At 45.6% G+C, this 27849-nt stretch overlaps 4 protein-coding genes and 1 long non-coding RNA gene across 6 annotated transcripts; 3 read left to right on the top strand and 2 right to left on the bottom strand.

The window, feature by feature from the left end:
- Positions 1 to 9035: 9035 nt before the first annotated feature.
- Positions 9036 to 9674, bottom strand: LOC123609495 (histone H2B type 1-B). The gene has a single exon (XM_045500575.1). It carries the CDS (start codon positions 9637 to 9639, stop codon positions 9259 to 9261), a length of 381 nt encoding a protein of 126 aa, XP_045356531.1. The 5' UTR covers positions 9640 to 9674; the 3' UTR covers positions 9036 to 9258.
- Positions 9675 to 9977: 303 nt separating this feature from the next.
- LOC123609476 (histone H2A type 1-H-like) lies at positions 9978 to 10585 on the top strand. The gene has a single exon (XM_045500552.1). The coding sequence runs from the start codon at positions 10028 to 10030 to the stop codon at positions 10418 to 10420; it is 393 nt and encodes a 130-aa protein (XP_045356508.1). The 5' UTR covers positions 9978 to 10027; the 3' UTR covers positions 10421 to 10585.
- Positions 10586 to 11334: 749 nt separating this feature from the next.
- LOC123609468 (histone H3.1) lies at positions 11335 to 11799 on the top strand. The gene has a single exon (XM_045500543.1). The coding sequence runs from the start codon at positions 11345 to 11347 to the stop codon at positions 11753 to 11755; it is 411 nt and encodes a 136-aa protein (XP_045356499.1). The 5' UTR covers positions 11335 to 11344; the 3' UTR covers positions 11756 to 11799.
- An 863-nt stretch (positions 11800 to 12662) lies between these two features.
- H1-2 (H1.2 linker histone, cluster member) lies at positions 12663 to 20200 on the bottom strand. Of its 2 annotated transcripts, XM_045500536.1 has the most exons (3): positions 18119 to 20200; positions 14488 to 14505; positions 12663 to 13309 (listed from the first exon to the last, which is right to left on the bottom strand). In XM_045500536.1, exon 1 carries the CDS (start codon positions 20145 to 20147, stop codon positions 19506 to 19508), a length of 642 nt encoding a protein of 213 aa, XP_045356492.1. In that variant the 5' UTR covers positions 20148 to 20200; the 3' UTR covers positions 12663 to 13309; positions 14488 to 14505; positions 18119 to 19505. The 2 variants fall into 2 exon arrangements, with proteins under 2 accessions (XP_045356492.1, XP_045356493.1); XM_045500537.1 differs by lacking the exon at positions 14488 to 14505.
- A 93-nt stretch (positions 20201 to 20293) lies between these two features.
- On the top strand, positions 20294 to 22298 carry LOC123609531. Its single transcript, XR_006717804.1, has 2 exons — positions 20294 to 21332; positions 21437 to 22298. It is a non-coding gene; the product is annotated as an uncharacterized LOC123609531 (long non-coding RNA).
- The last annotated feature ends 5551 nt before the right edge of the window (positions 22299 to 27849 follow it).

The following is a 27849-nucleotide window of genomic DNA, read 5'->3' as shown; positions in this document are numbered from 1 at the left end:
TATCTTAACATTCACCCTACCCCCCCAGGATCCTGTAAGTCTACTTTAACATATAAGAATTCCTTTGAAAACTTCCTTTATCTCTACCATCACAAGATACATGTTGGCACTCATACTCCAAGCTTATGCTTATACTCCAAGCTTATGCTCCAAGCCCACTAATAAACATCTGAAGGGTCTCCTGACTGAGGTTTTACTAAACAGTAATAAATGACCTTTTGCTAACAGCAGTTAGCCTCTCGAGGTCCTGGAAACCCTGCTTCCAAAACTCCTTAGAGACTTATGCTATCCCTAACGCCCTCCCAACCTGAAGGTATATGATCAGTCACCCATCACAACCCCAGTGTAACTCTTTCTGCCCCCGGGTCCTGTCCCCGTGCTTTAATACTACCACCTTTTTACACCAAAGGCGACTCAAGAATTCTTTTTTGGCCATCAGCTCTGGACCCCGCCACCACTCCAAAACTGCGTCAGGACCAAGGACTCCAAACTCCTGGTTGGGAAACTCATCGCCCCCATTGCCATTCCCAACTCCTACCTTCTCCATTTTTTCACTTGGCTACAACACTTGGTTGGTTCAGAAAATTCTTCTGTCATCCTCCATATCCATAGCGTACTGCACCCCTCGTGGTTAGAGGGCCGAAACATTGAAACGCAAACACAAGAAGTCTTGGGACCTTTAGGAAATGAGGGAACAAATGCCCCACAACACTGAAATACACAAAAAAGATGATGTATTATAAATGCGGTGTTAATATGACTGCAGTCTTTGCCTGGTCTTAGCGCTCATGTCAAGGAATATAGTAACATCGAGAGACATTGCCGGGAGGAATCTTGGTGTTTTTCCTCTTATGGTCCAGAAGATAGACCTTGATGGGGCCCAGAGGAAGGTGAACAGTAATTTCAGGAATTTTTGCAGACTCAAGCCTAAAGGTCTTCTGAGTCCCAAATAGGATGGTAAAAGGAACACGAACCTATGTGGGAGAAAAATCTGCTCATAAGCCAACGGTCAGAGAAGCATCCTTTGATCCAGGGAACCAGGCAGGAGAGTCAAGATGTGCATCTTCCATTTCTTTTTCGCCTTCTCTTAAGTCTTCAGACACTTAGGACTCTTTCTCTTGACAATATTCACTCTCCTTTTAATTTTTCACCATTATCTTCAGTGTCAATGACAGCAGTAAACAACCACCACTGGCTCAATGTCTTTGCAAGATGAAGATACAGAAGGTCTCAAATCCTGCCTCAAAGACTTGACACTTTTTGAAAAGAGAAGGACTGTATGTCTGAAGATTAAATAGTACAGGGTATTCTGCCTCCAAAAATGAAGGTGTAAGCAATCAGGAATATGAGAATGGGTGGCAGAGAGGGGTAATCACTGCGAATCAGAAGGGTCAAGAGAGTTCATGAGGGAGGTGAGTATTCAGCATTCATTCCACGCATACTCACTGAATACCGACTAAATGCCAGAGAGTTCCAGGTCCACGGAACATGGCAGTGTCCATGGCAGATGGAAAACTGTACCCTTGTGGTGACGCCCTCCTAGCGTGGCGAGGTGCACAATGGGCTAAATGCAGAGAAGAGGACAGTGCGGTTTTTGGTGACGAGCGGCATGGAGACAAAGTAGGAAAAGGGCATATCTGAGACACACGGGGATGGTCAGGGAGAGCCTCACCAGGAGGGTATGAGTTCGGGTATGAGTTTCAGGTTTGAGTTCAAACCTGAAAGGGGTGAAGAAGCTAGCCAAGCAGGAAGAGTAAATGGTCCCATAAAAGCCCACGTGCATCCAAAGCCAAGGGAATGTCAGGAGCCAAGGGCCAGAGGTAGGACTGTTCGAATTTCCTGAATAAAGTAGGTCACTTTGGATGGAGGAAGGGGTATGTAGAGTGCTAGGTAAAATAGGAGGCAAGATTAAGGCCTGTTTCAAAACCGCAGGATAGAAGCTGGAGTGCACACATTCACAGCATCAGGAATCCATACTCCATCGGATCGGGGATGAGAAGAAGGCTTCCGGTCATCTAGGTGACCCTGCGTCGCGCAAGTCAGCAAACACAACACTACAACTGTCTGCAACAGTAGAACAGCTTGATGAAACCCTATCAGCACGTTCTCAAAATTGGCAAATTCTAGGCATTTGACTGAAACATAACGTGCAGGGCAGATGTTGGGGAGAGAGACGGTGGGGGTAAACGCTTCCACAAAAATGTGAGAGGCAAGTAATTTCCTCAGTAACAACTCTACTGCCTGGAGAGGACACTTTGATGCATATTGTTTTGTATGACAATGAAAGGAAGTAAATGTCTGTTCTTTGCTCGATACAAATAAAAAAAAGTATAACGTGCCTTAAATACCCTTGAGAAAAACTAGCCGACATTGAGGTTACTGTTGATGAAGTCCAGAACATGCCATCCCAAAATATGCTGCTCTGGCACATTGCGTAGTTTGAGTTAAAAGAAAAGAGCAACAGCAAGGACAGTCTCAGTGTCTACCTTCTTTTCCTTAAAGAAGTCCTCCCTCTACCGGAAGCAAAGAGTCATTCTTCTCGCAAAGGACAGGAAGTTGAGGCTTAGAGAAATCTGTGCAAACAAACATCATCTCCCAGTTAACTCCCCTAGTCCCAGCTCCTTCGCCGGTGACATTTTCTTAAGTTACCCTTCTTTGTCCAACACAGTATAGAAGCATTACCTTCTTAGAGCTTCTTTGGATTTTCGTTTTTCTTGTGAAAACTCCCATGTGCATGTAAACAAAAAGTAATAATTATAACTTGTAGGCTTTTATCCCATTAATTTGTCTATGTCAGTTGAATTCCTAGACCGAGTTGGAGACCCTATGAGTGTAGAGACAAGTTGTTCTTCCCCGACAAATGGAAGCATTTGCAAGAGTATGTCCTAGAGTAGACTGTCACTCACCTGAGCACGGCAAGAGTTACAGCTGTAAGTGCTTTTAATTCATTAATTTCTCCTGAGGGCCACCTGTTGTTTACATTACACACATTATAGAACACTGGTTACAGACAGGAGGCATAAGGATCCCTCATTTTAAAAAAGAACCTAACAATGACCAGAAATCTTGAAAGAAAGCTCAAGTTGACTTGATCCGGATCTGTACGTTGTACTCATCTGACAGAATTCTTATCAAGCCAGTCATCTCCAGTCCTCCAAAAGCCACTTTTTAAAAAGAGAATGATTATATTCAATTTTTTTTTTTAATCTACTAAGTGTAAATATCTATTTAACACGCAGGATGTGTTCTTTGTGGAAATAAGTTTGAAAATAGTAGCTGGAAACCTCTCTTATGTCACACAGAAGCAATGTATAAAAATTTTTCAAAAGCATAAAAACTTCTATTTCTGGACCAAGGTGAAGTAAAACACATTTCTCCCTCTATTCTTTCTGCGAAGTACAACTAGCAACCCGGGACCTCCCATGTACGTTAAACGTAAGACCGCGAAAGGGTGTCAAAAAGGTAGGCTGGCTAAGTGACCTTGAAAGTTGAGGAACAAGATATTGTGTGTTCCCTGGGTTTTCTTTTTACCTCATCTATCCTGGACGTGGTGCTGAAGAAGCTGGCAATCTAGAAATGCCAAGGAAGGCAAACAAACAACAATAAAGACACAAAACCAGAAAACCCTGTCATCTCTAGCCAAAAGACCAAAGGTCCACCTAGAAAGTGGAGAACTTAAGAAGTAACTACTCTCCTCCAGCCAAACACCATGGAAAACATCCTGCATCTCCCCCCCACCCCACTCCCCACCTATAAGGTTTCCGTGGAGGCTGACGTGGGACACAAAGGCAAGAAAAATGTAGCTTAACTTCCATTCCCTTATAGCCTGCAGCCCACTGCTGGATGTCAGACACCTGCAGGTGTAACACCCCTCAAGAAGTTCATGGCTGCCTTGATGCCTTACTGTTTACACTTCCTTAAAAACTAAAAGCAACCTGGTCTGGACAATAGCTGAATGGTCCTGTGAGACCCTGCTTTCAGCATCCAGAAATTCCTTGGAGACTTACTGTGAAACTTGCAAGTGTGTAATCAGTCGCTCCTCCCAACCCCCCGTGCAGCTCTTCCTGCCCACCGGTCCTGTCCTCGTGCTTTCCTAAAGTTGCCTTTTTGTGCTGAAGACATCTCAAGAATTCTTTCTTGGCCGTTTGCTCATGAACCCCACTTCAAACTCCATCAGAGGCCACATGGGGATCCTGGACTTCCACCCTTACTTGGCCACGATGGGGCACTTCTCCCCTCTCGGCATGTTGGAACTATCCACCTAGGATTTTAAAGCAACCATCGTAAAAATACTTCAATGAGCAATAACAGACACACGTGAAACAAGTGAAAGATGGGAAAGCCTCAGCATAGAAATAAAAGAAGAACCCAATTCAAGTTTTAGAACTGAAAAATACAATGCCTGGAATAACAAGCTCCGTGGATGGGGTCATGGATGGGGTCAACGGCAGAATGGAGAAGATAGGGACAAAACAGTGAATCTGAAGATTGAAAAATAGAAATTGCCCAATTTGAACAACGGAGAGAGAATAGACTGGGGAGAGAAATGAACATCAGAGACATGTAGAACGATGACAAAAGATGTAACATTCTTGTCTTCAGAGGACCAAAAGGAGAGGAGAAAAGAGGGTGGTGTTGGAAAAGTATATTTGAAGAAATAATAACCAAAAATTTCTAAATTTGACAAAAGACATAAACCTACAGATTTAGGAAGCTCCACAAACCCCAAGTGGAATAAACCCAAACCTATGAAAATTAAAGACAAAAATAGACACACACACAGACACACACACAGCAAGAGAAACAAAACCCATGGAAAAGGGAAAAATCAACTCAAATGGTAGATTTGTCATCAGAAACCACATACCCAAAGGAAGGGTCACATATGTTTAAGGGTCACCACATACCCAAAGGAAGGCACATTTCAAGGTGCCATCCTTTGGGGAAGGGTCACATATTTTTAAGAGCTAAAAGGAAAGAACTGATGCTGCCCCTCCGAATTTCACGTCCTTGAGAAATTAGCAGGGAAATAGAGTCATTCTCAGATAAAGTAAAGCATGAGAATTTGCTGCCAGTGTTATCTAGCCATAGAAGAATGGCAGAAGGGAGTTTTGGGGGAAAAAAAAAAAGAAAGAAATGACATAATATTTTTGGAACATTAACAAGGAAGAACAACAAAAAGAAATATGGGTAAACACAATTCTCTTGAATCTTCTACAGTATGTTTAGAGGCTAAATTTCTAATATTATCTGATGTGGTTCTCAATATATAGAGAGGAAATATTTCAGATAATTATATATAAACAGGTTGACTCGTGGAGATTACAGTCCTGCAGGACAGGAATCTCCTTCAGTTTATGGAGAGCTTACTTAGTAAACTGCAAGAAAAAGGCAATCTTATCCACAGCCTAATTCCCAGACACCTATAGGCTCCATTTTCTGGAGCCCTAATATCACCCTCATCAAGATGGAAGGGGGTTTAAGTGCTTGCCATGGTGATGGGGGAAACTAAGGCAAATGAAAAATTAAATTTCCTTACTGTCTACACCCCATTGACAAGCCCTTGAAACCGGCAGAGCGACCTCCCTCTGGGAGCTCAGCTGCCTCAATGATCACACTTTGCTGGGGGCAAAAGAGAGCCTTAGCTTAACATTACCCCGACCCCCCAAGATCCTGTAAGTCTCCTGAAACACATAAAAATTCCTTTGCAAACCTCCTTTATCTTTAACCCCCAAGTATATGTTGGCAATTATATTCTCAGCTTATGGGCCCTGATATACATCTGAAGGTCTCATGACTGAGGTTTCACTAAACGGTAATAAATGACATTTTTCTAACAACAGCTACTCCCTCAAGGTCCTAGAAACTTTGCTTCCAAAATTCCTTAGAGATACACTCTACCCCTAACCCCACCCCGCCCCAGCCTGAGGGTATATAATCAGTCACTCTTCACAGCCCCAGGGCAGCTCTTTCTGCCTACCCGTCCTGTCCCCCTGCTTTAATAAAATCACCTTTTTGCACCAAAGAAGTCTTCAAGAATTCTTGCTTGGCCGTTGGCTCCGAACCCCCCTTCCCCCTTCACTCCAAAACGTCCTCACAAAGGCCGTCAGGCAATTGAGGCTTGTAGGCCATCCTGAGCTAAGAAATGGGATAGGGGCCTGGGGCTTCAAAGGGGAGGGGGCAATGCACAGAAAGGTAAGCGTAGATGTTTGGTTAATCAGATGTTTGCTCTGCCTGGCAGAAAAACCTTTCAGATTAAAAAAAAAAAAAAAAAAAAAAAAAACAGGTATGCCTGACAATAGCTCTCCTTCTGGTATTGTTAGAGTAGGCAGTTAGTTACATTGCAACAGGATGCCTGGAGGTCAGCAATGAGGAAGTCCTGGCCAGCTATCTGGAAAGTGAGAGGCCCGTCACACCAGACAGGCCCAAAATGGCGGCGCTGTGACAGAAAGCCCCTGAGCAAATTAGGAAAAAAAGGCCTAAAACCCTGCTTTTCATCCCTAGTGAACATCCTAGTTAACACCTAGGATAAAAGAAAGAAATCTGAACCCCAGGGAGGCAGCTGGCTGTCTCTCTGGAGCTTTCTCCTTCTCCTATCTCAAGAGTGTACTTTTCACTTCCACAAACTCTCCCACTTGTGTCCCTTGTCCGCTGTGTTCTGTGTCTGTCTTTGGATTCTTTCTCCTGACAAGACCAATAACCTTTGGCGACTCCTTTGGGACCGGCTCAGTCGAGGCCTCAGGGCCCGAGTTTTCCCAGTTTACCCGGCAACAAGATCTCTATTAATTTAAAAGGATAGCAGAAGGTATGCTCTCACTTGCATTACATTTATACACCTGTCCATATAGACTTGCACAAAGTAAAACTTCCGGAAGATTGAGGGCAAAAATGTCCCGGGTAATGGAATTACAGTAGATTTTTATTTGTCTATTTGAAATTATTTTGAATGGTTGAAGGGCAGACAGAGGGGGTTGGGAGACCTTTCATTTGGAGGGAGGATGAGAATTTGGAAAAGAGAAGAAGGGTCCACAAACAGATAACAGGGGGTCCAGAAAGTGTTTCTCCCCTACAAATTCAGCTCTTCCTGTCTCCAGGTCACCTTTGTTGGACCGGAAGGTAGGAAAAACTTTCCATGACTGAAAGGAGAATCAGGAAGGTAAGACAGGTTATTTTTTGCTCGTTTGCTTTGTTACTCAGAGACTGCCTCTCTGAAGAAAATGTGGGTGTTTTATTAAGCAAGGGGGTGTATAAACCCTTCTAGAATTTAACTCTGATGGCTTGACTGCTGGCCTTGCTGTGTCCAAAGTTGGTGCTTTATCAGATACAACTGGGGAGATTTTATAAAAAAAATTTTTCTGGTTTCTCCGCACTCCCACTATAGATCTGAGGTCCTACCACAGGGTCCGGGCATCGATTTTTTAAAAAATTCTCGTTCACTTGTTACAGATCAGCCAGGTATCCAGGAGAGATGGCAAAAAGGCCTAGGTCTGAGTCTAGGAGGCTTGGGGTTTAGTTTGAACTCCTCAATTAAGGGTAAAGCTTTAGGTAAAGCATCAAATATCAGGAAGGAAGGGAAGCAGGAGGGAGAGGAGGAGAGAGAGAAGAAAGGGACCAAAGCAAGCAGGCAGGCAAAAGTTTTGAAGGACAAGATGGGGAGAAAATAATCTGATCATTTTGAAAAGATCATTTTGAAAAGGATAGGAAATAATATTACCATCCAGATCTCACCTCTCCAGGGGAAGAACATAAGTGTCAGTGATTCTTAAAACTGTAGCCGGAGTTTGATAATTAGAAAAAGAAAAAGATAAAAAAAAAAAAAAAAAAACCACAAAAGGAAAGAAAAAGGAAAGGAAAGGAAAAGAGAAGAGAAGAAAAGAAAAGAAAAGAGAAGAAACAGAAAGAAACGAAACAAAAAGAAGAGAAAAGAAAAGAAGAGAAGAGAAAAGAAAAAGGGCCTGGGAGGGGTGAGGGGAGATGTCTTTTTATAAGAATGAATGTTAAAGACAGGGGTCTCTTTCACAGCTATATGTTGCCTCTGCTGAGACAGTAAATACACAGCAGTCTACTGGCGTGGTGTCTGGGAAAAGAGAATTTAAATTTAACTTTTCATTTTAAAGGGGTCCTTAAAAAAAAGAAACTAAAGAAATCCTACTTCAAATTTGACTTCTTCATCCAAAGGACACTGTTGTAGATCGCCCTTACGTAGTGTTCGTAAACCGATGAAAAATATTCTTTCCCTCCCCTTTTCACAGGCAGTCAACAGCTCAGTCCTACCCAATCTGACACCGCCCCCCTCAAACCGGGACCCAGACCTGCCCAAATATCTCCTCTTCCTCCACCAAGATCATTACTGTCTTCTGAGCATCATTTTTGGAGTCCCAGTTTTTTGAAAAAGGTTTACTAAGAACAACCCGCATACCAGCCTCTGCGGGGCCCTCCCGGCCAGCCAACGAGGTGCCGCGAAGGGGAAGCGCGGGAAATTCAAACTCTTTGTCCTTCCTAGAGCTGCAGGGCCGTGCTTCCCGCCCTTCTGGTGGCATTCCAGAGAAACCAGTGACACAGGAAATAGGAGCCCGGGTTTCCCACCTGCAAGAAAAACTGAAACGGCTTTAGATCAGCTGTTGCCATCGGTAAACAATTCTAATGAGAAACTAGAGTAATTTCATTTAATGTGTGCGCAGAGAGCTTGAGGTATACCCCACGGATACCCACGGGAACCACGGGTGACTCCGCTGTTTACCTAATGCTTTAGGTCCTGGGGAGTTGAGGCTCCGGGAATACGTGCGCCTACCGGCTCTTTCTAGTACCTGGACCTCTCCTCCTCCCAATAGGGCAGCATGGAATAGTGATCCGCGGACGGTCCCTATTTTGAAATGCTGTAGTCACTTCTTTACCTAGCAGGGAAACTCCCGTCTCCTTTAGAAACGTGCAGGCACAGGGAAAGGAGTGAGCACTTCCAAGGATTCCGAGTTTGGGGGAAAACGAAACGTGGGCTGAAAAAAACCTTACAGGTGAAGTGGCGCTTTGCAGCACAGCCATTGCGCCACAGTAGTTTATTTCGCTGAGAGCCTAGTTAGTGACCATCCAAACGCATGCTTGGCTCTAAAAATGCCCCTACGGATCACCATTTCAGTAGATTCCTTAAGACTGTAGCCCAAGCTTGCAATTGCTCAGCCACGGAATGGCAGTTATAGCTCTCCTTTGATAAAGTGGGTGGCTCTGAAAAGAGCCTTTGGGTTGGATCGTGCCTCCCAGCACTCACTTGGAGCTGGTGTACTTGGTGACAGCCTTGGTGCCCTCGGACACGGCGTGCTTGGCCAGCTCCCCGGGCAGCAGCAGGCGCACGGCCGTCTGGATCTCCCGGGACGTGATGGTCGAGCGCTTGTTGTAATGCGCCAGGCGCGACGCCTCGCCCGCGATGCGCTCGAAGATGTCGTTGACGAACGAGTTCATGATGCCCATGGCCTTGGACGAGATGCCGGTGTCGGGGTGCACCTGCTTCAGCACCTTGTACACGTAGATGGAATAGCTCTCCTTGCGGCTGCGCTTGCGCTTCTTGCCATCCTTCTTCTGCGCCTTAGTGATGGCTTTCTTGGAGCCCTTCTTCGGGGCAGGAGCAGATTTGGAGGGCTCAGGCATGGTTTTTTTCTAAGAGCTGTAGAAATGCTAATCGCACTCACCACAACAAAGATTAGTGTTGTGAGGGGTCCAGAGCCCATTCTTTTATAGTTCTTCAATGCAAATGAAGGTTCAAGAATTATCACTTCTGATTGGATAAAAGCAGAACACTTTCATCAAGGGGAGGGGTTTATGCAAATGAGGGATACACAGTTTCTCTTCCTATTGGATACACAGGCAAACATACTTTGACCAATGGGAAGGCGTATTGGCTCATCCCCGCTCTGCCTATAAAAGAACTTTTTTTTTTTTTTTTTTTTTTTTTTTTTTTTTTTTAATTTCCCTGAGCCGCTAAGTTCGTCTCTTTGTATTTCGCGGAGCTTTAGCTGGTGAATTAGTCTCCCTTGATATGTCTGGACGCGGCAAACAGGGCGGCAAGGCTCGCGCCAAGGCCAAGACCCGTTCGTCGCGGGCCGGGCTGCAGTTCCCGGTGGGCCGCGTCCACCGCCTGCTCCGCAAGGGCAACTACGCCGAGCGGGTGGGGGCCGGCGCGCCGGTGTACCTGGCGGCCGTGCTGGAGTACCTGACGGCCGAGATCCTGGAGCTGGCGGGCAACGCGGCCCGCGACAACAAGAAGACGCGCATCATCCCGCGCCACCTGCAGCTGGCCATCCGCAACGACGAGGAGCTCAACAAGCTGCTGGGCCGCGTCACCATCGCGCAGGGCGGCGTCCTGCCCAACATCCAGGCCGTGCTGCTGCCCAAGAAGACCGAGAGCCACCACAAGGCTAAGAGCAAGTAAAGTCTAGCCCAGAACACCACGGATCTTCCGCTTTTCTACAGCTAATCAAAGGCTCTTTTCAGAGCCATCCATATTTTCACATGAAAGGCTAGTAACCAGCCTGTTACGTTGGTAGAATCAGTCCTGAATCTGTAAAAGACAAGGTAACGTCAAAACCTTGTTCAAAAACCAAAACAAAAAACCCCCACTCAACTTTATATGCCAGATGGAACTGACCTACAAAAAATAAGGGGCTCAAATGTAAGCATAACAAGCAGAATGGAAAGTTGCGTTTGGCCAATAAGAAAGCCGCGCGGGATTTTCAAATTTTCAATTTAAGGAAAACCCATCGTATCAAACCAAGTCCGGGATCATTTGTTGCTGTCCAGTGTAGTGTGAATCTAGTATCACCAGACCAAGTGCTTTACCTGCTATCTTCCAGGTCCATTCAGAGACCCTGCCATGTAGTTTCACACAGGAAACTGCATTAAGGGAGGTATAATGACCAAAGACCTAGGAAGTGGCAGTCCAAGAGACCCGAGGTTTACTTTAAAATAATCCAGCCGTCTAGGGGAGAAGGAGACAAGACAATCGCACTCAGAGAAGTGTTCAGCCAAGCAGGTTGGTGACATTCGAGCCTGTCAGGAATTGAGAATCTCAGGTCCCACTTAGGTTTACTGAACCAAAAGTTACGTTTCGCATGGTGAAATCCTCGCTTTTCACGCTGTACTCAGTGAAAGGATAAAACAGAACCCGGACGCAGAAAAGAGGGATGAGGGGTGATTCATCCAATCAGGCTCTCCAGTGATTCATCTACCCTTCGACCAATGGTTTTATCGCGCGGTTCTTTTGAAAAATGACAAGACCAATCAGAATGCTTCTTACTGTATATAAGGGGAACTTCGCCCTTGCCCACCAGGTTGTGTGTGTTCTTAACTGTTTCAGATGGCTCGTACGAAGCAGACGGCGCGCAAGTCGACGGGCGGCAAGGCCCCGCGCAAGCAGCTGGCCACCAAGGCGGCCCGCAAGAGCGCGCCGGCCACCGGCGGCGTCAAGAAGCCGCACCGCTACCGGCCCGGCACGGTGGCCCTGCGCGAGATCCGCCGCTACCAGAAGTCCACCGAGCTGCTGATCCGCAAGCTGCCGTTCCAGCGGCTGGTGCGCGAGATCGCGCAGGACTTCAAGACCGACCTGCGCTTCCAGAGCTCGGCCGTGATGGCGCTGCAGGAGGCGTGCGAGGCCTACCTGGTGGGGCTCTTCGAGGACACCAACCTGTGCGCCATCCACGCCAAGCGCGTCACCATCATGCCCAAGGACATCCAGCTGGCGCGCCGCATCCGCGGGGAGCGGGCGTAATGCCGGCTTCTGGTTGAAAAAGGCTCTTTTCAGAGCCACCCACACTTTCTCTTAAAAGTACCTGTAACTTTTAATTGCTTGGTGTAATTGAGCCACTATGGAAATAGTCTTTTACGGATGTTTTTCATGTTCGGTATCTGAGCGTTGCATATCCCTTTCTCCCAGTCCGCTCAATTAAGTGATTTGTCATTCACGTGGCGGCTTGTTGAATATAGATATAGTTATTCACAACTTAGACCAGTTTGACGTGCATACAAGAAATTGAGGACAAAGTAAGCTTTTAATTGGCTTTGAGTTCTCCAGGAAGTTGTTTAATGTTTATTTTTGAGACCGGGCGAGTGGTGGGGAGGCAGAGGGACACCCCAGAATGAAACCGGCTCCTCCTGGCTCCGAGCTGTCAGCACAGGGCCTGCCGAGGCCCGAACTCGAGAACCCGGAGATCCTGACATGGGCGGAAGTCGGAGCTTAACCGACAGAACCACCCAGGCGCCCCCTCCAGGGCGTCTCATTTGTAGTGCAATTCTCTGAAGAGCTTCCACAGATTCATTGTTACCTGGTTGGGCTTTAATAAAAGAGAACATTTAGTTATGTGAGTTTCTAGGAGCTCCTGACCATCTCCTGTAATTCCTGCCCTTGGTCCACTTAGCATAATAGAAGTTAACCTAATAGCATGATCAGTATCCATCCACTTAAGTGTTAACTTCCTTGTTAATTTCCTAAGTTTAAAAGTATAATGAACTGATGCTAGTTAAGCTTTTTCTGAGGCCTAAAATTTACACAACTTGGCAACTCTTAACAATTACAATTCAAAATTTCGAATACAAAACTAGACAGTGAATATTAATTTATAATGGAAAGATGAGCCAAATTCCAATTTTGCAAAAATAAAACCATAGCCATCACAAAGTTCAGAAGAATAGCACATTTTATTAACTCTCAAACACAACCTTATCATGCTTATTTTCCTGTTTTTTGACCGCATACTCCGACTTCGTCTTCACTCGAAAGTTATTTTGTACTATTTTCTATATAGACAATAGGAAGCGAATTCAGTATTTCCTCCAGCACGATTGATCACAAACTGTTTTGTTCTCCTGATCGCTTAGTACTTTCAGCTTCAAAGCACATTATTGGTAATGTCATGTGTAAGACTGTTTTCAAATTTAGAAAATCCTGTCAAGCTTTTTGCATATGTGAGTTGTAAAATTTAGAGGATTTCTTCATGGACTAGCTTCCCGTTCTGTACATTTCAAATCTTGACTCGTCTGTACTATACATTCACTGCCAGCGCGGTTGCTACGAAAATGTAGATGTCATATAATGACAGGAGTCTGACATCTTGTCTGTAATCCAGCTGAGTTTGTCCGTGAACAGGAGAAAACTCCTTGACACCATTCTTACTTCAGATTGGCTAGAACTGAACTATATACGGGCACATCTGCAAATCGCACTTCTCATCTCATTAACCCTTACCCAAATACATTCAATTCCATTTTCTCTTACCCAAATCCAGATTTGTTCTTCAGTATCTCACCATAATCAGACAAAGGTGAACTGTAATGAAAGGGAAGATTAATTTCCAATAGACAACAAGTCTAACCGGCTGTGAAGAAAATATTTTAACATTGAAATTTTGCAAAACACGAGACCCAGTGAACACAGTCCCAAGAGCCCCTCTCAGGCCTTTGCGCCTAATATTTGAGTTTCATTAGCTTCTGGGTAAACCTGCTTCTGATCACTGGCTACGTATTTCTAACTTATATACGGCTTTCCCATGCCCTCCTACCACTCTGTTCTAACATCTCAGCCTAGCACCCTAGGAGTTGAGAATCACTGGTTTGGGATGACTCTAGGTCTCTGGGAAAGAGCTTTGCTTTGCATGATGCTTTGAACTGTGGTACCATTCTCAGAGTTACCAGAAGAACAAAAGTTGTGGGGAGGAGATAAAGTCAATTCTGAGCAGTTTGAACATTTTCAGTATCGCGGTGAGTTCCCTGGGACAATATTGCAGGATGGTATTGATTTAGCCTGGGCTGAATATCATCTTCCTTTAGAGAAGGTTCCATGGAAGAGGTCCCCACATTTTCGTTGGAGTCTGTCTCCTAGTTCTCCATGGGTCAGTCAAGTAGCACATGAACCGATTGGCCTGCATTATTATAGAACATTCTTAACACAATCCTGAAAATCAGGTTCTCTCACTGTCTCCATTGTATAGAGGAAGAATGTTAGCCCAAGAGAGTTTACTTTAATTGGCCAGATTCATAATAGATATCATTGACAAGCAACCTCACACCAAACCCACACACTAAATATCTTCGGACCAATAAGACTTCCTGGAAATGGATTGTTAGACCCAGTTCCTCCTCAAGGCTCACTCGGACTCACAGATTAGTGGATGGGTGGGAAATGCAGTGGTTTGGCCTGGGCTATGTTCTGTTATCAGAGTCCTCTGGTCAGTGGCCTAGTACGAGGGGGAAATGCATACGATGCATAGAAGAAACATCACCTTTCAGGGATGCTCTCTGGGCTTCAGGACCAGCTCAGAATAATCATTTCCTTGGAAACATCTGGATTCTACTACAGAGCAGGTATTTGCTTGTGTTTTCATCACAGTATTTAGTTACTGTGGAACTAGATCATCCAAGATAGTAGCCACTAGCCATATATGGCTATGAAGCACTTGAAATGTGGCTGGTCCAAACCGAGATGAGCTTTACGTGTAAAATACGTACCAGGTTTCAAAGAGTTGTCTGAAAAATAGAATTAAAAAAAAAATCTCAGTATTTTTTATATTAGATAACTTGTTGAAATAGTATTTCTATAATAGTGAGTTAAAGTACTATCAAAATAGATTTTTCTTGTTCCTTTTCGCTTTTTGAAATGTGGCTACTAGAAAATTTCAAATAACCTATGTGACTCCTATTGTATTTCTGAGGAAACGCACTACTCTGCAGAGGGTAATGACACCGGCTCACTGAGCAGAAACTAACTAGCTATGTTCTTAATATCACCAGTCCTCAGTAATCATGACGCGTACCTCAGAGTGCTGTGATAAGAAGGTGTTTGAAAAGAAATGGAGGGGCGCCTGGGTGGCTCAGTCGGTTAAACGTCTGACTTCGGCTCAGGTCACGATCTCAAGGTTGGTGGGTTTGAGCCCCGCATCGGGCTCTTGTGCTCACAGCTCGGAGTCTGGAGCCTGCTTTGGATTCTGTGTCTCCCTCTCTCTCTGCCCCTCCCCCGCTTGCACTCTGTTTCTCTCTGTCTCAAAAATACTAAGTAAACATTAAAAAAAGAAAAGCAATGGAGACTTCTCCCCGACAATGCTTGGCACGTTGTAAATTAGAACTCAGGAATTGCTAGCTCTCGACAGCAGTGTTGTTCCCACTGTACCCTAAATCCCAGCTCTACTCTGAAACCCTCTAATGATGTCACCTTGCCTTTTACTGGACCAACTGTTCATCTCTGGCCTGGATTTCAACCCAAAGTTACTCTCTACATTTCCCTTAGGCGTAGAATCACCTAGAAATTTGCCTACGAGAAGTAATAGGATATTTAATTTTTCAGCCACGAGACCACTTGTGTATGCGCAGAAAAATTTTAAAAGGTGGGTATAATGCATTAAAATAACCTGTAATTTTTTTTTCTTTTCTTTACTTCTTTTTTTTTTTAATTTTTTTTTTAACGTTTATTTATTTTTGAGACAGAGAGAGACAGAGCATGAACAGGGGAGGGGCAGAGAGAGAGGGAGACACAGAATCTGAAACAGGCTTCAGGCTCTGAGCTGTCAGCACAGAGCCGGACGCGGGGCTCCAACTCACGGACCGTGAGATCATGACCTGAGCCGAAGTCGGACGCTTAACCGACCAAGCCACCCAGGCGCCCCTAACCTGTAATTTCTGAGTTACACTTTTATTGTACGTGGACATGAGATCATGAATTTTCATGTTGAATTATCAATCAGCAATTTAGTTGATGCAGTAATCATTGCCAAGTTTAGGTAGTCAGCCATGTTTGGACAATTATTTGAATATATTATTGCCGTTGTCAATATTATTTTATAATAATAAGTAGATTATTGAAAACGATAACATTAATAATGTCAAAATAAAATATAGACTTCATAAACTAAAAATCAAGACAAGGACCTTTTTCTTAAAGCAGCCAATGTAGAGTCTAATGAATGGCTTACGGTATTAGACCCTTTTAAGCCAGTCAACTTTGTGGACACCCGTGAGGGAATGGGTCAAAATCAAGGAAACATATTGTTGAAGGTCTTATCGAAAGTCTAGGCAAAATTAGAGGTTTTTATGATAACTTTTAGCTCTCTGTGAGTGAACTCTCCCCTCACCCTTACTAGAGAAGGGCAAATATTTGTTTTTGAGGAATACATTTCATTTGAATAGTAAAAGGGTGCCTTTTACCTATGCAAATATGTTTGCAGGAGACATTCAATGTTAGGATCCATTGTAAGTATATGAACCTAAAAAGTGTGTGGACTTGAAAGCATGAGCACTTAGCACAAGTACTTATGGTACTTAGCACAAGTACTGTGATTAAATTTAAGTGTCTTAATTGGGTCTCCTGGTTGCTGCAACTTGACCCAACCTGAGCCAAGGGAGGCTCCTGCCCCAGTGACAGGAGTACGGATGGCTCAGAGGACCCAGAATCTCCACGTTAGGAACCCAGAGAACGAAGCTCTATGCATCTCTCCTCTGTGCTCTGCCCTTGGCTCCATTCGGCATTTTTGATTCACCAGACCTCCGGGTGTCTCCTACAGATGAAACTCCCAGCCCCTGACATCAAGTCACCTCAATTTCTGCAACTCAGTTCCAGTTTTTGAACAGAGAATTTTTGATTGGTTCATATTGGCCCAATGACTTTTGGACCGGTCAACCCCCCTTTAAGGTCAAAAGTTTAGGTCCACGGAGGACAGCGTATATGAAGACCCACTGATATGAAAGCTTTAAACCAAGGATGAGGCTAGAGAAGAGCAGGATATTTGGGACCAGAGGGCATTCCAGAGTTTATTGTCCGTAAGGCTGCCATGAGCCACGTACAGTTGAGTGAGTTCTTGAAATAGCCACGTAGGAACTGAGATGTGCTGTTTGTGTAAAATACATAGAGATTCCAAAGACATAATACAAGAAACAAAAAAGAACGTAAAATCTCTCATAAATATTTTTACATTGATTTTGTGCTGAGCAAGAATATTTTGGACATGTTAGGTTAAATAAATTATGTGGTTTTTTTTTTTAATATTTCTTTTTGAGTGTGTGTGAGAGAGAGAGAGTGGGGGAGCAGCAGAGAGAGAGGGAGACAGAGGATCTGAAGAGCCTGATGTGGGGCTCAAACTCACAGACCATGAGATGATGACCCCAGCGGAAGTCAGATGGTTAACGGACTGAGCCATTCAGGTGCCCCTAAATTATGTTATTAAAACTGATTCACCTGTTTCTTTCTTCCTTGCTTAATTTGGCTACAGACAGGACTGTTCTAGAGGTTGTTCATTCACTAGGCATAGATCCCTTCCGTTACTGGATATCTTCAGTGTGCCAGGCCCCAAAGGAATCAAAAATCGCATAGGTTGTCATTTTCAACAGCAACAAAGATGACAAGATATCTGGGAATAAAGGGTAATATATAATATGAAGATCTGTCTGCAGAAAATTTGAAACATTCTCCACAGGTACAAAATTATTGGGGGCGGGGGGGAGGCATGTGAAAACAAAAAATGTTCTTGAACAGGAAAACTCATCCTCTCCCCAAATTAATTTGTAAATTTAACACCATCCCAATAAAACTAGAGGATATTGAGGTTGTGTGTGTGTGTGTGTGTGTGTGTGTGTGTGTGTGTGTGATAGAGGGGTGAAGAGGTGAGGTGGGAGGGAGGAAGCATCTTAAAGTGCATTTCGAAAAACAAAATAAATAAACAAAAACTAGGATAACCAGGAAATTCTGGAGAAAAAAAAAAAAAGAGCAATGAGAGGGAATGAGCTCTATCCTCCCTCGGTCATGTTATAACATCTCAGTTTCTCAAACATTCCATTTTTATTTCAGTACCTACCATGGGTTATGTATTCTCAGCATTGAAGACAGTGCTGTGAACAATACTTAACAGTATGATCTCACTGGAGAAATGGCCAGAAAGATCAAAGGGACAAAGTAGAAAACCTAGGATTACTCCACGTATCCATGGAATTTAGCCTATGATAACGGTTGGCATCTCCAACGGGAGTGAGGTGGGGAGGGGAAAGGAAGCAGAAATGGAAGAGTCGTACGCATTTATTAAACCTTGTAACAAAATACAGGGGTTTCAATTGCTTCTAAAGTGAAATTGACAACACAAAAATTATTGAAACAAACCTTGGGAAAACTTTCTTGGCGTGAATGCGCGCGCGCGGGTGCGCTGTGCTCTCAAAGAAGGGAGGTCTTTCTACACATGAAAACGAACCTTAAAGTATCCCATTCCGTTGGGAGGGACGGTGCGGGCAGGAATGAACTCCGTGGTCACTACCGGTAATGGGGGGAAATTAATCTAAGTTACTTAACGACTACATCAGTCGCTGTGGCAATGGGCGAAGAACTGAGCTTCGGGTCTCCAGAAGCCCCGGTTCCTGGAACTTGTCTCAGGAAAATCCGTGTTGACCAGAATATAAAACACGACGCTGGACTTTCCTCTGCCCAGAAGAAACGCCATCAGTATGAAAGAAGCCGCAGATACCGCCGTGAAGATAAACTAAAGGCCTTCGTTAGAGACATCACTTCACCCGAACACATGCATATACGTTCCCAGGTTTACCCGTACGTTACTCGCGTAGAAGCCGTTGGGACTTCGGCCGCGCAAAAATGCGTTGAAAGCATCTCCGGCGTTTAGATGTTGACGTCTACCGAAAACGACGCTCGGTGACCCGCTGCCGGGACAAGATGGCCGACGAAGGGTTGTTGTGATGCACTCCGATCCATCACACTTTTGCGCAAAGTTACATGACGCGAGGGACAGAAGGGCGCCGGTCCAGCGGCGCCCGGTGGCAGGGTGGCCGCCGCCGCCGCCGCCGCCGCCGCCGCGCGGTGGTCCAGACGCGGTCCTCAGCGGCCGCAGCGCGCGGGCTGGCCCACGGGAGCGCGCGGCACGGACGCCCGCACCGTCTCCTCCCCGGCGGGGTGCTGCGGCCGTTCCCGGACACGAGCTGGACTCTCCAAACCATGGGAAGTGTCCGAGGTATCAGGGACACACACTTACCGGGCGAAAAAGGCACAATCAATCCACTGGAAACGAAACGTACACAGAATACACAAGAGGCCGGCCTCCACCCAATAAAACACGCGATGAAAAGCGTGGGCCGGAGGAGTGGGCCAACCCGCGAGCAGGGCGGGACTTTTGAACGGCTTTCCAACCCAATCGGGGGATTCCTGGAGACCAAGAACTGGCTGACTTGATTTGTGGTTGTTTTCGATGGCCTGGCGCGGGGCGGGGCTGGCGCGCGAGCGCGCGCCTCCGGGACAGCGCTTCCGCAAGGTAGCGGGGGAGGCCACCCGGGCTACCGCTGGGCAGGGGACGAGCCCTAGGGTCGCGCAGAGACCCCCGCCGCCCCTTTTCGGCTGGCCGTCAACTGTAGCTGCCAACCACACCTAAAACCAAAGGTTAAAGGGGGAAAGGGACAGGGTTAGAAGGTTCAGCTCTTTCTTTGAGATCAGTGGTGGCTCTGAAAAGAGCCTTTTTGGGTTTCAGAAGCAGACGTTCTTCAATAGCCTACTTCTTTTTGGGTGCAGCCTTCTTGGGCTTGGCAACCTTGGGTTTGGCGGTCTTGGGCTTCACGGCCTTAGCTGCGCTCTTGGCGGCCTTCTTCGGCTTGGCAGCCTTCGCTTTCTTCGGACTCTTGGCCACTTTCTTGGCGACAGCAGCCCCCGCCGGCTTCTTCACCTTCTTCGGGGTCTTCTTGGCGCTCTTCTTGGGAGTGCCGGCCCCGGTGGCCTTCTTGGCTTTCTTGGCCGCCCCGGCAGCCTTCTTGGGCTTGGCCGCGCCCGCCTTCTTGGCTTTGGGCTTGGCCTCCCCGGACGCCGCCTTCTTGTTGAGCTTGAACGAGCCCGAGGCGCCGGTGCCCTTGGTCTGCACCAGGGTGCCCTTGCTCACCAGGCTCTTGAGGCCCAGCTTGATGCGGCTGTTGTTCTTCTCCACGTCGTAGCCGGCGGCCGCCAGCGCCTTCTTGAGCGCGGCCAGGGACACGCCGCTGCGCTCCTTGGAGGCGGCCACGGCCTTGGTGATGAGCTCGGACACCGGCGGCCCAGAAGCCTTGCGGCGCACCCCTGCGGGTTTCTTGGCCGCCTTCTTCTTCACGGGGGCCTTCTCCGCGGGGGGCGCGGCGGCAGGAGCGGCGGGAGCGGTCTCCGACATGCTGAGGCTGTAGGACCGGGGACAAGTGGCAGAGCGCCGTGGGTGCGCCGGGGCCGGGCCGCCGTATATATAGAGCGCAGGCGCGCGCTGATTGGTGCTCCTCTCGCCCGCCTGGCTGGCAGGCTCCGAGCCGCCGCCGTGCGCCCAAGTTGTGTTTGTTCCACTTCACAAAAGGGGGAAAATGTTAAAATACCCCGCACCAAATCTCCCGGCTTTGGTCGGAAAAGGATCCGAGAAGCCTCAGGCTCCGGGCTCTCCATTTATTTTTTCCGCAACCCCACAGGCGACGCGTCCAGGAGCCCCCAACTCCCCCAACTCCGAGGGAAGTCCAGGACGGTGGGAGACCACTTTCTGTTTTTCTCTTAAATTACCTGTTCGCTCCTTTGCCCCTGAAAGTTCTTTTTCTCAGGGGTGGTTGGGCACATGGTTGCCTTCTTTGGGAGACAAAAACGAAATGGTTTCCACCTAAATGTTCACGATAATTCTCTTTCTTCGCGAGGGAAGTAACACAGGTCCTCTGTGAATTCTGCGCACAGACCCACAGGAACCGTGGACTGGGACAAGGATTCCCGGGCCAGTCCAAAGCAGTTAGGGTTGGATGAAAGGGGGTCCAAAGGCCTTGGGGGGTGTCCTGGACCGTGGGGGGTTAGAGACTTAAATCTTAGATTTGAAGACACTGAAATTCTTTATCAACTCCGTCTTTTCGTAGATGGGGGCGGGGCACTCTTCACTTCTCCAAAGGCGAGAAATTGGGCAGTTTTTAAAAAAGATCTCAGGTTCCCCTCTGGGTTGTGCAAGGCAGGGGGTCTGACCCTCAAGAATAGAGATAATAAGGGAAGAAGGGAGACCCCCTAAGCCTGCAAAGAATCCTCAATAGACTTGGTAGCTATAGACATTGAGATGATCTCTCTCCAAAGAAAACAAGCATTTATTTATTTATTTTTATATGTTCCAATAAAGACATGAACTTCAGCACGTGAAAATTCTAGATTACTTCCAGTAACAACATCTAACCCATGTTATGGTATAGAAGGAAACTCTCTACCTGGGAATTCGACGGTCTCGATGGAAGGAAAGCAGCTAACATTAATGTGATACACTTTTATAAGGTGAACTGGAGATTCGAAGTAGAACAAAATGGATGGCAAATTTTTAAATAGAAATAGAGGAAAATTCCTAGAACATGTAAGTTATTATAGCATTTTTCTGTTGTTGGTAAGATTACCCCTTCTCATGCCCTTTGGTGTTGGTCATTCGGATTCTATTCTAAAGTTTGCTTTGTCTTTTAGGGACCAAGGAAGTATTACAACTTACCCGAAATTCCCATTCAAATATACAGCCACATGAAAATATGTGTTAAGGATGGCAGCCTTGGACCGGGGTCAAAAAAGGTTATACAACTTAAGTTCAGTGATGAAAAAAAAAAAAAAAAAATGAGGCATTATTTAGACTAAGGATAACTCCATTGTAAGTTTCACCGAATAACGTTTGTTCAACATTCGGAAATCGTGTCTACTACTGATCATGTCCTCTGAGAATTAACAGCCTAATGAGATTAGTGATGGATGAATTAGCAGCCATAGAAAACCACTCTAGACCTGCCATCCCTCGCTGTGATTTTGGATATAGGAATCGTAAGAAATTATTGAAAGTGTCTGAACAACTAAAGCACTTTTATCACACTAATGTATCTTGGCATCGAAATAACGAAATCAAATAAGAACATGCACTTTGCTCTGATTCTATGTACAAGGAGTACCCCCCCCCCCCAGCCATTTGAAATTCAGTGAAATGTCCTGTACCCACCAGGAAAATAGCAATGTAGAATCTTGATTGCCAGGTCACTGGACCTCCCCTCACCATCAGTCGGCGTCCTGATTTATACATCAACAGCACATAAGTTCGATTCCTGTGATTCAAGTCTCTAATATGATCACTCAGGTTGACTCGATCAAAACACATCTCCCTACAGGCAAGTCTGACGTCCAGATCTCAGGTCATTCGGACACCAGCCACTCAGTCTTGCTCCCAACCTCCTGGCCACAGGGTAGAGACCAGAAGGCAGAGAAACAAGATTCTTGATCTTCTCCAGATTCTTGTAATGCATGTTGAGAAAAGCTATCCAAAAATGAAAAATGAGGCAAAACTGTTTCTTTGTGTCCTTCCAAGCTGTATTAGAAAATTGTCTAAGTTCATTTGCAGGTCATTTGATGCTCTAAGGCAATACTACACAAAATAGAATGTGGGTCACATACGTAATTTTACATTTTCTAGTAGTCACATGACCCAAGTAAAAAGAAACATGAGTTTAATTTTAATAATATATTCTGCTTCACTCACTATATCCAAACTATCACCATTTCAACGTGTAATCAGTATTTTTAAAAATACGATGGTTTATATTCCCTTTTTTTCACATTGCGAGGCTTCCAAATCTAGTATATTTTACATTCGTAGAATATTCCATTTCAGGCTAGCCACCTTACAGGTGCTCCCTGGCCACATAGGACCAACAGCTACCATTCTGGACAGCACGGCTTTGGCAAAGGTAACTTTGACTTCATAATTACTCTTTGATTACACCCAAAGTATGTAAAATTAGACAGTCACATATAGAGGGTTGATACATTAATAAGTGTTTTGTCCAGTAGAGAGGCACGTGAACTCCTTTCAGTAGAAAAGCCAACCCTAACAGTGATGATTGTATTGCTTAATAGAACACTAACCAGTTTTGTATTTTTCCGCCTTCCCGCCTTTTACCTTCTCCTGCCTAAATGCGTATTTCATTCTCCTGTGTCCTGCTTTGACCCAACTTTGCCATCCTGCTTGCTCCCTTGTCAATGACATAACATTCTTTGACCCAGGCATGAGCTCACTCTAAACAGTACTTGTATGAGACTTGTGTTTTTAACTTCTTGAAAAGCATACTTTGACGCTCGGTTCATCGGTTTGTTCCAAGCGCTCTAAAACAGAACCTTTAGACACCATTCTAAAACTCGGGAGATAGAAAACTTTTTGACCGTCAACCTTACAGTGACCTTAGATCTGGCAGGTGGGTCACAGAGTCTCAGGCTTTGAAACAAGATGGGACAAGCCCGTGAGCCACCAAAAGCCTGTTAAAATTACCTCCAGGGGAAAATTCAGGTGAAGGGTGTGGTCTTCCCCCCTCAAAATTGATGGCCTTAAGGGGGCCAACGATAAACTGAGGACAGAAATACTGCAATGCGGTCAATTGTGTATTCTTGCATTTACACACGTTCCGGATATTACACGTTGGCTGCTTTCGTTTCATGTGCTTCAGGTCTGGAAAGCTGGTGAGCAGAGCTAATGACGCAGAGCCGAATGTCCAGTCCAAAAGGCTGTCATGGGAGCTGGACAGAGGGTGTGGGGGAGAGACGTGAACAGCGAGAAATACATAAGGACAGTGAGGGGGGTTGCTGGAGCAGGTGCACGGACTCTCCCTTTACCAGGCCAGAATAAGGTTCTGTCTGCTTTTGAAGGTAGCTAACCTGATATCAATGAGCCTTGTTACAGGCCCCAACTGGGAGCGATTAAAACCTGCTCTTTCCTGACTCCCGAGGGATGGGGCTCCAATAATACCAGCCGCTCTCCTGGCCTGCCTGCCCAAGGGCGTAAAGTGTTCGTGCTTGGGTCCACCTTGAGGTTGATCATAGAGGGCAGCCTGAGAAAAAATATGCAGGCAAGAGATTCAGGAGAGTGGCCTAAAGAAGATTGTAGGCCCTCCAGTCTGTTTGCTTGCTTTTTAGCCCCACAAACAAATAACCCAGTCTCTGCAGGCAAATGGCCAACGATTAGGGGATCAGACCTGAGCCAAAATGTTTCCCCCACCAGCCCGTGGGGCACTTTAAGGGCTGAGACCACGGTTTCTGTATGTTTATTCCCGGACACATCCTTAAAAGACATTGGGGAAACCGAGAACGTAATAGTAAAGCACACGGTTGGTGCTTAATAAATGCATCGGGAGTATCACCAATGGAACGACACATTCCAGAATATATTCACCTGACATTTTGGAATTGCTCTTAGGACCACATGAGTGACGCAGGCAACTAGCTCATTCATTGCCACCTCACTCTTTAAGCGTGTTTTCAAATGACTGTTTCAGAAGTCAAACCTACCCTCAAGAGGATTTCTCAACAGTGAGATTATATACATTTTTACAGCTTCCTAGTCTAGGTCTCTAATAAAGGCAGTGATGATGCACAAGATGCAGACATATTTTAGGCAATAGCCTTAATCGGAATGAGGGTATAGCCTCCCTCAGTGACTGTCTTGGAGGAAACACAGACGTACAAGTTTTGATAGATTTGTTAGGATGTGTGATTGCTGTTTTATTCCTAGCCCGTCACGATGCCATGCACGAGCTTCCCACACACAGGGCACTTGTTAAACAAAAGACACTGGAAGAGATAATAAAAGCAAAGATCAGCCCAGCAAAGTGTCTCCTCTCAAAGAGCTGTAACTGGTGGGACAGTCAGAGACAAGCATAAATATCATGCTGTGGGATGAATCTGGTGGGAAAGACCAAAACCACTGAGAAACCGGAAGAATAAAAAAATTAAAATGTTACTGTGCTGGTTACACCTTCGCCTTCGAATCCTTACCAAACCCACTGGGAAAATAAGACATTCGATTTCAGCCTAGAGCAGTGGTTCTCAAACTTTAGATTCCAGGACTCCTTTACACTCTTAAAAATTAGGGCGCCCCCCAAATCTCGTTAGTGAAGGTCACGAATATAGACACATGAACCACTTTAGAAATTAAAACTGAGGATTAAACTAATAATGTATATCTAAATGCACTTGGTAGTATCCATTAAATACAAAATTAATTTTATTTATTTAGAATTGTACATAATTAACAGATGGCATATGTTGCATATTCCTCTATATTATATACTATAGGCTTGTATGTGTGTGTGTGTGTGTGTGTGTGTGTGTGTACACGCATGCAGTTGTGAGTGTGTGTGTTGGGGAGTGGTAGGTGAGCATAACCCAGGACCAACACTGTCACTCGGAATCTACCCCCACGCTGCTGTTCTTGGAGCTCACTCCTTGCCCAAAACTCCATGGGAAACGGTTATGAGGACGCTCACAGTCACCCAGTCCCTGCCTTCTGTATGTCAGGTGCACGCACACTTTCAGCGGCAGGCAGGTCTGGCTGTCAGGGAGGACTGCGTTGCCAGTACGTGAGAGGGACCAAGGTACTCCGTCACCCTGAATTTGTTACTACCAAACTCACCTAAGCGGGCTTAAGTTAAACAGAAATCCTCGTTGGGACCAAATTCTTGTTGGTCCTAGCTTACCTCCGGATTTGTAGCTATGCTTCAGTTAAAGCATAGATTTCGTATTCTTTTCATGGTTAATGGGAGTGGCACTTATATTTCCTCTTAACTTTATCAAATAGTCCAAGAAAGATACAGAGGTGGCACAGTACATTTCTCAAAATGACTGTCCCAGAAGCTGGAATGCCTGGGTTCAAGTTCAACTTTGCCACAGGACGAGTTAATTCCTTTCTCTATGTTGCAGTTTTCTCATCTGTAAACGTTGATAATAGTACCTGATTCATAGGATCATGAGAATTAATGAGTTAATATTTATGTAGCTCTTAGAATAATTAGTGCCTACCATATAAGTACAAAATTTTACATATATATGTTCAGTAAAATTAGTTGTAGAAGCATATATGTATTATTATAGCCACAATATGGCACCATGCTGCAACTTTGGTTTTAAGAGTAAACCGAACGCTTTCTACAGACCAGGCATTGTATGCACTATTCTCGTTCTGTCTTCACCACCGACCTGTACACCCTTTACAATCATTATCATTTCATCGATAAGAAGAATGGAAATTGAGAGTTCAGATTTCTCCTGGGCCAGCCCTTGAAGGCTGATTACCATCCATATCCCTAAACACACACACACAGCTACCAATCGAACTACAGTTGAAGGCAAGGCTTACTTTTAATCTATGAAGTGCATACAAGTAAAATACACCCCAGCTATTAAATACTTACTAATCTGTTCGGTGAGTTTCAGGTAGGAAGCGTTTTCACACGTGTGAATACTTCCTGTTTGGACCTCACACCTTCCCAGCGGAATTCAGTACAATCCATCGTGCTGTTTGTCTTGATTGACACTAGGTGGCGCTCGTAACCAACCAACGCTTATTTTAGAGGCTGGTATGTTCCAATCCGTCCAGGCCTTTATGTAAGTATTAACATCTCATCATACACTTAACAGTTCCCTGTCTCTTTTGGTGAACAGAAATTGCTATCCCCGCTTGACAGATGGCGATCCGGGGGCCTTGGGAAGCCCTAACACTGCAGGAGGTCCACAGGCAGAAAGAACATGAGAGGAACAAATTGAGTGACTTGGGCTCTTGTTTAAATGGTGTAGGAAAATCATGCTGGATAATTCATTCATTGCGCAAAGAATTCGTCAGCACCTTCGATAAGGCCAGCGCCGTGATGGGCTCGGAGAATAAGAAAGTAAGGAAGACAGGCTCTCCCCTCATGGTGGGGTTGGGAGGAGGGGAAACCAGGAAATAGTGGATCACCGTACTTGTGAAAAAGGGGTCAGAGAGGGCCTGAAAAGGGGGAACAGTTGATTTTACCTGGGAGAGGAGGCTAGACATCGAATCTCACAAGCGCAACTTTTAAAGTACTCAGTTACTTCTTTTCATTTGCCAAGTGCAATGATCGCAGAGAGAATGGCGAACGAACACAGCATTGTGCAAAGACGGGGACACGGAAATTGCCTCTTCTCCTGCTTAGTCGGGAACAAAATTATGAGATTTCTGGTTGGGTGTGTCAGTTATGGCCACGGGGGTAGTCATAATAAGAATAATAACAAATGTATTCAACAGTATGTGTTGTAGGGGGTTGTGACCTCGCAATGTGCCTAAGATCAATCCGGCACCTTGGCTGAAACGCACACACCTCAAACAGAGCCCCCAAGAGTGTCCTGCACTGCAGGGTAGGTTTATGAAAGTCCAAAGGAAGAGCCTCCTGCCACCTAGTTTTCTCGTCCGTGAAATGCAAAACCTTAAGTAATTGTAAAACACCCAATTGCTGACCAGTAATTAGAAAGAGTTGTCGATAAAGAACTGAATAGAAAGGTTATGTGTTTAACCTTTGAAGTTTCCAGGGCTAGCTGAATTGTCCAAGGACGACAGTACAATGCACAGGTTTGCTTTGGCCTCGACCCTTTCCTGCCCGAAGGCATTTCCGAGGCAGGATGCTGTTTGCGCCACTAGGCACGAGATGGCGCTCCAGATCCAAACGGCCCCCGGCGGGCAGGCTTGACTCCCGGGTTGCCTGCTGGCGAAGTCATTCATCATTTATTCACCTCGGGTTGACGTTGTACTACCCAGAGGGTTTTAAACCTCATCCCTGTACAGTCTCCGGCCGGACAGAAGTGATTGTGACTCACGTGTGACGATGACAGTACTGAGAAGCAGCGAGACTGGAGTAAGGGCCCAGAGCAGTCAAGTCGAGGGGCTGGCGGCCGGGACGTCTCTGGTCACTACTCTTCCTAAAGAGAAATACATGGTCCTGGACAAGAAACCCACGTGGCTTGATTCACTCACTCGTCCAATAATTACTAAGCAGGAGAAATCCGGACGGACAACTACTGTCGCGGTGCCTCCGGTTAGAATTAAGAAGACGCGTGGGAAG

The sequence above is a fragment of the Leopardus geoffroyi genome, chromosome B2 (assembly GCF_018350155.1).
Source record: "Leopardus geoffroyi isolate Oge1 chromosome B2, O.geoffroyi_Oge1_pat1.0, whole genome shotgun sequence".
NCBI lineage: Eukaryota > Metazoa > Chordata > Mammalia > Carnivora > Felidae > Leopardus > Leopardus geoffroyi.
The sequence above is the reverse complement of the archived record's forward strand: the minus strand, read 5'-3'. Positions and strand labels throughout refer to the sequence as shown.